Below are 13181 nucleotides of genomic sequence, written 5' to 3' on the forward strand. Positions count from 1 at the left end.
TGTTTTGGTGCCCATACCCAAGACACCGGAAGTATGTTTGATAGGCGAGTTGCAGGAGGAGAGCTGGACATTTCATACTCGGGTGTTTCTTAGGGAAACTTTATTTCTGGCTAGTAAGGCTATAGCCTTAAGATGGACGGCGGATAGAAATCCCACGGTTGAGCAATGGAAATCACTAGTTAATACCGTCATACCGTTTGAGAGAGTCGTATACAGAAATAGGAAATGTGAACATATGTTTGGGAAGATTTGGGATGGTTGGCTTGCAACATCAGAAACCTTGGGTGCGAGAAGCAGTATGCACTCTTTATTGCATTGAATATCAGGGGGAGGAAGGGAGTGAGAAAGGTACGAAGAAAGTACCGATATACTGGGTAAATCTGTTTAGAACAATTCTTTCTAAATGTATGTATAGTGGAATAAACCTTGATTTAAATTGGAAATTTCCTGAACATGTAAGGCTCGGTTGTATTGTATGATCTGTAACATGTACTGTAGGACAATGTATGGAATAATATGTGTCAATTCTACCCTTACTATTGTATGATTTGCTGTAACATTGTATATTGTTTATTGCAAGCTTGAAGTTCAATAAAACGAGTTTAAAAAAAAAAAAAGTCTATGGGACTGACGGAGTCAGCAATGTACAGTGCTCGGCTGTGTCGGTCAGCCCTATAGACAGTCAATGAAGCGGCGGTGCACATGCTTGTACTCCACTCCATTCATGCGATCGTGCAGTGAGGATAAACAGGTGGTTTGGGACCACAATTCTAGTGATCAGTGGGGGTCCCAGCAATGTAGCCCCCAGCGATCAGACCTTTATCACCATTTAGGCGATGTGATGTTAATCTTGGGACAACCAATTCAACATACTTAATCCCTCTCCCCATGCAAATTAGATCGTCAGCTGATTCCGACCCTTTAATGTGTATGGGCAGCTTTAGAGTAGAGCGGTTCGGTCACTTGATTGTCAGTGGAGCGGAGATAAACCATATACAAATTCTGAAGAGCCAGAAGAAGTGTTAGGGTATGTTCACACGCAGTGACCAAAAACGTCTGACAATACGGAGCTGTTTTCAGGCGAAAACAGCTCCTGATTTTCAGACGTTTTTGTAGCAACTCGCGTTTTTTCGCGGCGTATTTTACGGCTGTTATTGGAACGGTTTTTCAATGGAGTCAATGAAAAACGGCTCCAAAAACGTCCCAAGAAGAGACATGCACTTCTTTGACGCGGGTGTCATTTTACGCCCCGTATTTTGACAGCGAAGCGTAAAATTACACCTCATGGGAACAGAACACCGTAAAACCCATTGCAAGAAATGGGCAGATGTTTGTAAGCGTAATGGAGCCATTTATTCAGGCGTAAAACGCCCGAATTACGTCTGAAAACACTGCGTGTGAATATACCCTTGCTTTCGCTGTGTGTGCAAATGATGAATAAAAAGCCATAGGTCAAAATAGGTACAAGATAAGGAAAGTATTTACAAAGTTACTCAACTTTTTCTGTAGCATTACGAAATGTTTAAAAGGGAAGTTCTGCATGTGGGACGGAGAGTGGTATAAAGTGGCTGCAGCACTTCATGAAAGGTTATCGAGGGTTTATTAGAGAAAAAAAAAAATAGTTTTTTTGTTTGGTGGACGACGACGACGTCACACAGACTTTTTGTAGCAGGACAGTTGCAGAGTAAATTGCATGGACATGCAATCATGAGATTTCCATGTGACTGTCATGCAGCAAGTATGAGGTCTCATGCACACGACCGTTGTGCCACTTGGGCCGTTTTCGACGGCATCCGATCGTCTTCACGGACCCATTCACTTTAGCGGGTGAATCGGGTCCGTGAAAAATGGTCCGAGTCTCCGATCCGAGGAAATATAGAACATGTCCTATCTTTCCTGGGATCACTGACGGGACTTGGGCTGCGCACACGGTCGTGTGCATGAGGCGTAAGAATATGGAAGACATGGGATTATTTCTGCACCTCCTGAGGATTAGGGTTGTTCTCGACTTGTGATATTTGACTTGAATGAATGTTGTCCTGGACTACATGTGCAGTTTTAGCTTTATCTACATTAGACAAACAAGAAGAGATTTGGCAATAACAAAAATAAATTAAAAAAAAGGGGCCGCAGCAGAGCGCACACTAAACAAACTTAGCTATGCAAACGCTGAATGTGCTGCATGGACTGTACTGCAATATCCACCAGGGCAGAACTGCTGTCTAGGGAATAATGTATCATGTATGTGGCTGTATTGTATGGATCTATAATGCGCCCATGCAGGCTCGCACCGTACCTCCAGTTTTACCGGGGCACACAAAAGGTTCTCTTTTTTTCCCCCTGAAGGACTGCATGTTGTATTGCTGAGCAAACCGCCCTCCCAATCCACCATATAGTGTTACACAGAGTGCCTAAAAGTGCAAATACAAGGACTGTGTGCAGTTATACAAGGTCCACGTCCACAAAAATGCGGTTTGCATGGACCCGAAAGGCGTATTCACAAAATGCAGTCATATTGTGTTTTTGCGGCAATTTTGGAAAAAATAAAATAACTAATACAAACAAACACTCGTGTTGAAGAGGAGTTCTCGGTCTACCGATATGACACTTCCCCTTCCCTCCATAGTCACAGCCACACTATTTTTTCTTAAAGAGTCACATACTTGAAACAGTTTTCCTCGTAGATACTGTTCCAAATCTTCCAGGCGTCGGCTCCCTTGTAACCAGTGTAACGTTCAGGATTAATGAGCAAGTCGACGTATTCTGCATCTGGTGACTCCTCGTCTGGAAAAAAAAACAAGAGATGTGGACAGTCATTCAGCTGGAATAGGAGCATGCGCCATCATGTGTAGCTGGAAAAGGGTATTGTCTACCAGCTTTCCTGGATTCATACGGTGAGAGAAAAAAAAAAAAATATATATATATATCACACATACTGTACATACCCCACTGCTTTCTATACATGCTATTTTGGAACTCTTGTGATTTTCGCACAATTTCCTGCCCCATAGGGTAACCGAGGCCACAGTATCCCACGACTGTTGCACAACCAAGACACCATGAAGCTCTATCCTTAAAGGGTAACTAAACTTTCAAAAAAACATTTGACATGTCAGATCCAGGAGAGACAAGGCAGCACATCCCAAAAAAAAAAAAAAAGAAGGAACATTTATTCACCCAGGCAATGATTCAGCTCAACAGAACCTTTCTCAAGCCGATCAGAAACTAAGTAGCTCAGCGCTCACTAGGATATGTCAAAAGTATTTTGAAAGTTTAGTTACCCTTTAAAATACCTACAGAAGTAGTTTGGTTTCTTACCGTTCTCTATATTGCTTTACCCTGCTGGATACCAATTACTTATAATATTCATATTTTGTATCGGACTTTCGCTAAAGTTCAATAAATAGATTTGAAACATAAAATAACTACAGAGGATGTAACTTTAACACTTTTCAATATAGGATATATTTCTATAAGAAGATACGCGGGTGCCTACCATTGAGCTCACAGAAGTTATCATCTCTGGAATCGTCATGTTGATTCCATTGAAAGAAAGCTTCCTGGGCCGCTTCACTGCAAGGAGAAACAGCGATCAGGTCAGGATTCACAATACTAGACAGAAGTGGGACGACTTCAAAGGGGTTGGGTGGTATTAAAAAAAAAAAAAAAACTAAAAATCCGTAAATGCATCCTTCTTGTAAAGATGCTGTGGCGCTAGCTGTGTGATTATTTATTAGGGTATGTTCACACGGCCTATTTACGGACGTAATTCGGGCGTTTTTGCCCCGAATTACGTCTGAAAATAGCGCCTCAATAGCGCTGACAAACATCTGCCCATTGAAAGCAATGGGCAGACGTTTGTCTGTTCACACGAGGTGTAAATTTACGCGCCGCTGTCAAATGACGGCGCGTAAATAGACGCCCGCATCAAAGAAGTGACCTGTCACTTCTTTGGCCGTAATTGGAGCCGTTATTCATTGACTCCAATGAATAGCAGCGCTAATTACGCCCGTAATGGACGCGGCGTTCAAGCGCCTGCACATGCCGGTACGGCTGAAATTACGGGGATGTTTTCAGGCTGAAACATCCCCGTAATTTCAGCCGTAACGGACGCCCTCGTGTGAACATACCCTTAGATGTGCTTGTTACCATAATGCCCACCGCTCCTGGAAATTCGGGAGGGGGTGTTGGGAGTATTTAGTGGGTGCAATATCGCCATCAGCTGCTGTTGCTGTGGGTGCAGAGGTTGCAGTCGCCCAATGGGCTCTCTGCCACATAATAAGATTACTATAATATGAGTGTTAAGGGGGCGTCCTGGGTTCAATTTTGAGCACCCAGTTAGAACTCTGGCAAAGGTACGGCCCCGATCACTGCAAGGAAATTCTCAGTGTCACTCACCTCAAGGATTCATCCACCGCACCCAATCTCTTCTCCTTCTCACACTCCAGTTCTCCATTGCCCGTGTTGGCGGTTTCCGTGTACTGTCAAATAAAAAGCAAAAATATTAACTGCCTAACAAGTATTACAGCTTCCTCTTCTGCAGATTTAGATCATAACGTTCTCAATTTTTTTTTCTAATATACTTTGCATTTCAATTCCTCATTTTCAAGATACCGACTTGGTCAGTGAATGGAAATATTCTTTGATTAAAACCTGTATAGACCCAATACTTACACAGCTGAGGGTTTGCTACAATTGTATCCGGTCCCCTGTGAACTAGATAGCTCAGCACCACATATCGCTTGCCTGTCATGATAGTTTTGCTACAATGTATCAGCATGCCTCATAACCGTCCTAGATCCAGCGGCACAGTCCTGGATTCCAGGCGATGTCCCGGGAGGCCGACGGCATGCGCTGGTTTCAACAGTATCTGTATCCTCAGGGTGCAGATACAGCTGAATACAATTGTGGAGCCGCGAGCTGTGGCGCTCTGCTCCACCATTCACCCTGTGACGCCACCACGAGCGACTAGGCGCACACAGACATGATTCAGTGACGTCATTGTGCCTGCACCGAGCCACACAGAACAGACTGGAGGAGACCGGCAGAGGGATCTCCTATATTCGTCGTGAGAACGGAGATAGATCATTTTATTTTTGGAGGCACGATGCTGTTTGTGGGGGGATCTATGAGGGCCTTATACTGTGTGCACGGGGGTCACTATTGGGACATTATATTGTGGGGGTGGCACTATAGGAACATTAAACTGTGCAAGGGTACTAAAGTAAGTATCATCACTGTGAAGAGACACTATTAGGGTATGTTCACACAGAGTTTTTTGCAGGCAGAAAAATCTGCCTGCACTAAATTTTCTGCGTTTTTTTGGCCACGGCCATTGAGCGCCGTGGGCAAAAAAACGCAGAGAAAACCACTTTCTCTGCCTCCCATTGGTGTCAATGGAGGTCAGAGACGGAAACGCCTGAAGAAAGAGCATGTTGATTTTTTATTTTTTTTTCGCTCACGAGAAAAAAAAAAAGCCTCCGCCTCTCATTGAAGTCAATGGGAGGCGATTTCAGATTGGCGTAAAAAAAACTCAGTGTGAACTAGGCCTTTTGGTATGCTCAAACGGTTTATTTTCGGCCGTTTTTCAGGTCGTAAACAGTCAAATAATCGGAAGCAGAACGCCTCCAAACATCTGCCCATTGATTTCAAATGGGAAAAACTGCGTTCTGTTCCAACGGGCTGTTTTTTTTACGTGGCCCTTTTGAAAAACGGCCGCGATATAGAAGTGCATGTCACTTCTTGAGGCGTATTTCATGGACCATAGAAAAACAGCTCCAAAAACGGCCGTAAAAAACGCCGCGAAAATTGCAATCATGTGCAATCATGGAAAAACTTTACCAAAAACTGAAGATCTCACATTTTTCCCCATAGAGGTGAAGGATACAAACATACCATGGATGGACGCGATTGTTCACGTGCAAACATGGATTAGACTTTCCTTTAGGACTTTCCAAAATATCCATTAGATCGGCTGGCACCAGTCCCGCCGGCTCCATAATCTTTCTAGAATACCTGAAGAAATCGACACTTTCCATGACCTTCACAAACGTGATAAACCTTCTCCAAATAGCAGTAATGTTAATGATCCGAGGCGATCCTCCTCTCCAGACAGGTTTAACATTTATAGACCTCTACGACAGCTGCGTCAGTCCATGGTGGATCAGGCCACACATACGAGGGTGTAGTCACACATTGTGGTCATTTACGCAATTTCCACAAAATTTTGCTGCAGCAAAAAACAAAATACGTGAAAACACCCCAATAGTTTTAAAAAAAAATAAAAGCTTGAATATGAGGAGTTCTACAACTTACTAATATACTTTGCGTATCAATTCACCATTTTCAAGCGCTCTGTTTGCTGCCAGTGAATAGAAACATTCAATGGCTTACATGCAAAGACTGAAAACCTGCACAGATTGAATACTCACAGCTGAGGGTTTGCTACAACTGTATCCAGTCCGGTTAAGTCTCTGAGTTACATACATCAGCAGCAGCACAAATCTCTCTCCTATCCTAATAGTTTGCTACAATGTATCAGTGGTGGTAAAATGTATCAGCCTATAGTCCAGGCTCTTTATCCTATATAGAATGGTCTAGACTGGATACAATTGTAACAAACCCCCAGCTGTGAGAAGTATCAGGTCTTTATCTTAAAGATGGTTAGAAATTGAAACAACGTAAAATCAGAAAGTTGCAAAACTTTATACTATGCGATTATGGCAAATGATGGGGGGGGGGGGCGGGGCTCAACTCAGGACTCCCCTCTAGGAGCCAAAACAGAGAGCCGCTCTGTAAGAGCAATGCCCAGTCTGGTGGACTCGGGCAGTTCATCGACACCATGTAATGCTGCATTTCCCCTGCAGCAGCCACGGATTTCCCCGGCAAAAAAAAATAATAATTGTAAAAAAATTCTGTTTGCTGGGGGCGCGGGAGCCGGACCCGGGTCCTTTCTGAAGGGAGATTTCTCTGATGAGACAACCCCCTTTAAGCCTTATTTAGGCTTGAGCTACAAGAGGTCACAGACAATTTTCCATAAAAATCACAACAAATATGCGATCGCAACAAATTTATTAACGATTTTCTAGATTGCTGCTTTCGTTTTTTTGTTTTTTTTTCAGAGGGCATCTAAAAAATAAAAGCAGGAATCTTTCTACTATGGGACGGCGTCACTTCCCCTTGCTCTAGTTACGGTAAAGTTGCATTCAGATGGCAGGAATGTGGCGGCATTTAACACATTTTTCCATATAAGGGCAAATATGGTATTTGGCTTAAATAAATGGTGTACGAATTGGTCAGGGTAGACGGGATATAGGGACGTCCACTTCGGTTTAACCTATACAATGTGGAGTTAATTTTTTTTTTAAATATCATAGATATCCAATATGATGTGTCAACTCTGTATAGAAAGCAAAGAAGCAATGAAATTATAACATCCAATGATGTCAATAAGAACCAAACAAAACGATCTGCTGATAAGTTACTGCAGACAAGTCATTGTGAAAGTGCAGAGAAACGCTTCACTAACCGCTTGGCACGAATTTGCATCGACACCATATACCAAAGAAAGATCAGATGCCAAATATAAATGGGAGGACGATGCCCCCTCCCCAAATCTAAAACCGGTGTTCTGATGTTGGTCGTTAAAAAGAAATACATATAAAAAAATATTTCCATCTATCTACACCTGTCAGTATAACCCCACAAGCATGATAATCATTAAAGCGTATATATGTCCACCTTTGAACGCCATTTTACAGCTTATATACAGAACTAATCTACATAAAAAGTTGAGTCGCTGTGTATATACATTACTTATCCTGAGTTACATCCTATATTATACTCCAGAGCTGCACTCACTATTCTGCTGTTGGAGTCACTGTGTACAGACATTACATTACTTATGCTGTACTGATCCTGACTAACATCCTATATTATACTCCAGAGCTGCACTCACTATTCTGCTGGTGGAGTCACTGTGTACATACATTACATTATTTATCCTGTACTGATCCTGAGTTACATCCTGTATTATACTCGAGCTGCACTCACTATTCTGCTGGTGGAGTCACTGCGTACATACATTACATTACTTATCCTGTACTGATCCTGAGTTACATCCTATATTATACTCCAGAGCTGCACTCACTATTCTGCTGGTGGAGTCACTGTGTACATACATTACATTATTTATTCTGTACTGATCCTGAGTTACATCCTGTATTATACTCGAGCTGCACTCACTATTCTGCTGGTGGAGTCACTGTGTACATACATTACATTACTTATCCTGCACTGATCCCGAGTTACATCCTGTATTAATAGGAGGAATGCCTGCAGGCAAACAGAACCCTCTTTCCAGACCACATATATGAATTTAAAACTGTCACTGCCTGAAGCCAGAGTGGAAAGTGGTACGCTGAGAGATCCAGCAGAGTATTAAATCACCCAGAGATAGATGCTGGCCGACATACAAGGAGTCAGTTACAGCCAGCAAGTACCATATGACTTGTAAAGAAGTGAATTCGGCCAAGGCAGGAAATTAAAAAACATAGAGCCCCCCCGACATGTTTCGCTATCTAGTAGCGTCCTCAGGGGTACACGTAGCCTAATAAAAATTTTAACTTTATCCTATACTATGATTGGGTGGTCGGGAAAGAGGGTTCTGTTTGCCTGCAGGCATTCCTCCTATTGATCATATTTATTGTACCTGCCGACTACCCAGGGTCATAACTGTTTTCTGTCTACATCCTGTATTATACTCCAGAGCTGCACTCACTACTCTGCTGGTGGAGTCACTGTGTACATACATTACATTACTTATCCTGTACTGATCCTGAGTTACATCCTGTATTATACTCCAGAGCTGCACTCACTATTCTGCTGGTAGAGTCACTGTGTACATACATTACATTACTTATTCTGTACTGATCCTGAGTTACATCCTGTATTATACTCCAGAGCTGCACTCACTATTCTGCTGGCGGAATCACTGTGTACATACATTACATTACTTATCCTGTACTGATCCTGAGTTACATCCTGTATTATACTCCAGAGCTGCACTCACTATTCTGGTGGTTGTCATTGAAAACAGCCAGCAATCTTGTTGACAGATACACACCTACAGCTTAGCTTAGCTAAGCTCCTTATAATACAGAAAGCAGTTTGATTTTCCTATACCCGATTACTCTGCAATGGCTGGTGTAAAAAGAACACTTCCCAGAATGCCAATCACCAGAGCAAGCAGGAAACACTGGAAGATTTCAGCTCTAAAAAAAAAAAGTCTGCAGAATTGTGAATGCAGCTCTGGAGTATAATACACACTCCGGTATAAATAAGGCTATGTTCACACAGAGTATTTTGGGGGAGGAATATCTGCCTCAAAGTTCCAAACGGAATTTTGAGGCAGATATTCCTCCCCCAAAATACTCCGTGTGAACAGCAATTATCGCGCCGTTTTTCGCCCGCGGCCATTGAGCGCCGCGGGCATAAAACACGCCTTCTCCTGCCTCCCATTGAAGTCAATGGGAGGTCAGAGGCGGAAGCGCCCGAAGATAGGGCATGTCGCTTCTTTTTCCCGCGAGGCAGTTTTACTGCTCGCGGGAAAAAGACGCCGACGCCTCCCATTGAAATCAATGGGAGGCGTTCTCGGGCCGTTTCTGCCGAGTTTTGCGACGCGGTTTCCGCGTCAAAAAACTCGGCAAAAGACCCCGTGTGAACATAGCCGTACTGCATCGAGAAAAATAAACACACAAGTTTAACAGCAGTTACCGTGTAATAGATTTAGAGCTATCGCCATGGTAACTAATCAGTTATCATAATATTAACATAGGCAACGAGCCAGCCAAATACAATAATTTCCTGATTTGTTTTCCCCTTTATGGTTTATCTGTAATTATTAGGAATGCAAACTGCAAATTAAACATGTAAGCAAATATTCAAATACAAGTAGCCCGGGGCAATGGTTTCCAGCTTGTGGAGGGCTCCCGATAATAGTTACCCAATAAAAATTACACCATTTCCGGTTACACACACTGTCCATTTCTTGCAGAACTGGGTGACATTATGTGCGGCTTTGTAGCTCCCATAAGGGTTGTTACCCAGCTTTTCCTGGGTCCCAAACGGCAATCCTGCATAGTCAGTAAATCATTACCACTATTAGGGTATGTTCACACGCAAACTCAAACACGTCTGAAAATACGGAGCTGTTTTCAAGAGAAAACAGCTCCTGATTTTCAGACGTTTTTTTGAGCCACTCGCGATTTTCGCTGCGTTTTTTACAGCCGTTTCTGGAGCGGTTTTCTATAGAGTCAATGAAAAACGGCACTTCTTTTACGCGGCTGTTTTTTTACACGGCCGTTTCTCAAAACGGCCGCGTAAAAAAGTGGGCCGTCGGAACAGAACGCTGTTTTTCCCATTGAAATCAGAAGGCAGATGTTTGGAGGCATTCTGCTTCCGATTTTTTGGCCGTTTTTCGTGCTTTTACGGCCCGAAAAACGGCCGAAAATAGGCCGTGTGAACATACCTTTATATTCATGCAAACCTAGGCAAATGTGTCACTTATTTGGATGGCTGGGAAACGATAAAGCCACCATCACATCCACACCGGAGTGGTCACCCAGATTTCCCAGGCTCCTAAACGTCAAATCTGCCCAGGCATTAACGGGGGCCTCATGCACACGACCGTAAGGGTTTTTACTGTCAGCAAATACGGATCCGACGGCTAAGATACACATCCGTAGCCGTTCGCAATTGCGGAAGTGGCCATAGTGTAGTCTGTGCCGCAGTAGCGCACAAAAATAGGACATGTTCTATATTTTGCGGATCATTTATACGGCACGGCAGTGTATTGCTCTTTAACCCTACATATACACTGGTACACATGTGAATTATACCATGTGCCAGTCAGGCGCTCCATTACGTGCGGCCAGCTGACTTCAGCCACACAAAGCATCATTCATAATTCACCAGCTCAATTATAGCGAACTACTGAGAGCTTCCATGATGTCCCAATGTCTTGTTCCCCTTCAAGACCCATAGTCCAGTCTGAGGCTCTATTTACCCCACGTTCAGCCTATGCGCCAGGACTGTGAATGTGTCCGCAGACCCGCCAGGCAGATTTTTTTCTTATTTTTCCTATATGGAAAAAGCGTAGCCTGCTGTCCCTTCCCAAAGAGTTGGCTACCACAAAAAAAAAAAACATGTATATGCCGAACATAGCCCCTAGATGTGAAGCAAACAGGGCCGGACTTCCCTTTTTAGGCAGTGATACAACCCCCTTTACTTACTGCTGCAAAATTAGGCAGAACCGGACTGAGGCCACATGCAGGTAAATCGGCACGTAATACAGTACCAACAAAGTAGAGACAGTAAGTAATCTCATCTACACGTTGCAGAATCTTCCGCACGGAAATGTAACTGCTGGCGAATATAAAAATTCGTAGCATTCCAATTTACCTTTCCTTGTTTTTCTCAAAAATGTATAGGACAAAAAAAAAAAAAACAACTGCACCCGTTTCTGCATTGAAATATAAAATCTGCACCTAAAACGGATTTTAAAAAAAACACAATATCAAGTGCGGATTTTACCTGCGCTTATCTGCGGGTTTTAGTGCGGATTTTTCACATCAAATTCCGCAACATGTCCATGTAGCCTAAGAAAGCTGGAGAACAGCCCTTATGCTGCGAAGTCGATGCTACATTCACCCAGCTTTACTAAAAACATATATAGTGAATAGCCATTTTGACAGAAGACGACAATTCAAGGACTTATTTACAGGTAATTTTATTTTTACTTGAAGGAATTGACTTTTTTTTAATCTGTTGTGAATGATCAAGGCTTATTCACACTGCCACACAGTGTATTCTTTTTTACTGGATGCCACTGCATGGAATAGTATAGTGAACTATGGATACTGTCTTGCACTTCGTGTCAATGGGGCCCCGTGGATATGTTCAGCATATACACCAAACATACGCTACTAACGCAGTGTGAATGGAGTCTAAGCTCGATAAATCCGCTGTATACCAGAGCCAGGCCCAACCACAACACTACAGGCCTCTTGTAGTTCTTACATAGACTGGAGGCGTGGTCTATAGCAGCCAATCAGATTCCAGCTTTAATTCCACCTGAGTAGTTTAGAAAATAAAAGCTGCAGTCTGATTGGTTGCTATGGGCAACTGCTTCATGTTCTGTCTGCACTAGATTTTCTACATAAGGCCTCATGTCATTGGGGACACTAATAAATATATATATATATATATATATATATATATATATATATATATATATCTACCTCAGGGCTCCCTCAGTATCCACCTTTATGGACTATTGGTGTCACTTAGCAAGAAGATATTATAAAAAACAATATGGCCTCAGTTCTAAAAATCTCAGCTTATGTAAACGCATGTCTCTTATCAGGAGCACAGGATGTACCTCTGCTGATGCAGATAATCAGAAGGAAGGAAGTTTTGTAAAGAGATAATTGTTCCTCTTACAACATACAAATAAAAATCCCCACACAATTCTGAAAGACACCATTAGTACAAGATATTGATCTGCAGCTTTATAGATGTATCTTCCCTCAATGATCCACATACCGCAAACCAAGCGAGAAGACGATAAATAAACATGGCTGTCATAGCTACAGCAAACACACGATCCGTGGCACTTCCTCTGCAAACATTTATTAACACACTGCTCAGAGTATGTTCACACAGTGTTTTCAGGCGTATTCCGGGCCGTTTACGCCACTAAAAACGCAAGCTGAACGCCTACAAACATCTGCCCATTGAAATCAATGGGAAAAACAGCATTTAGTTCATACGGGGCGTCTTTTTACGCCGCTGTTTAAAAAACGGAGCGTAAAAAGACCATTTGTAAAAAGAAGTGCACGTCACTTCTTGAGGCGTTTTTTGGTGCTCATTTTCCATTGAACACTGAAAAACGCCACAAAAGAAGCTCCAAATGAAAAGCTTAATTTTCAGCTTCAAAAACGCCTGAAAATCAGAGGCCGCTTTCTCTGAAAACAGCTCCGGAATTTTCAGCCGTTTTTTTTCCCCAATTCAAAATTTTTATTGGTTTTAATACAAACAATTAAAAAAAACATTCGGAGAAAATGTGTCCCCATAATAAAAAGAACATGACAAATAGGGCACAGCCCAAACAGAAGGGTAAA

General features: G+C 42.6%; 1 protein-coding gene across 1 annotated transcript in view; it reads right to left on the reverse strand.

The window, feature by feature from the left end:
- Positions 1 to 13181, reverse strand: part of ERO1A (endoplasmic reticulum oxidoreductase 1 alpha) — a 36247-nt gene that overhangs the window by 15230 nt on the left and 7836 nt on the right. The window contains exons 5-7 of the mRNA XM_075844129.1: positions 4399 to 4481; positions 3497 to 3573; positions 2664 to 2784 (exon numbers count right to left, since the gene is read on the reverse strand). Coding sequence (XP_075700244.1) covers positions 2664 to 2784; positions 3497 to 3573; positions 4399 to 4481 — 281 coding nt within the window. The remainder of the gene's footprint in view (positions 1 to 2663; positions 2785 to 3496; positions 3574 to 4398; positions 4482 to 13181) is intronic.

This window comes from Rhinoderma darwinii, chromosome 12 (genome assembly GCF_050947455.1).
Source record: "Rhinoderma darwinii isolate aRhiDar2 chromosome 12, aRhiDar2.hap1, whole genome shotgun sequence".
Classification (NCBI taxonomy): domain Eukaryota; kingdom Metazoa; phylum Chordata; class Amphibia; order Anura; family Rhinodermatidae; genus Rhinoderma; species Rhinoderma darwinii.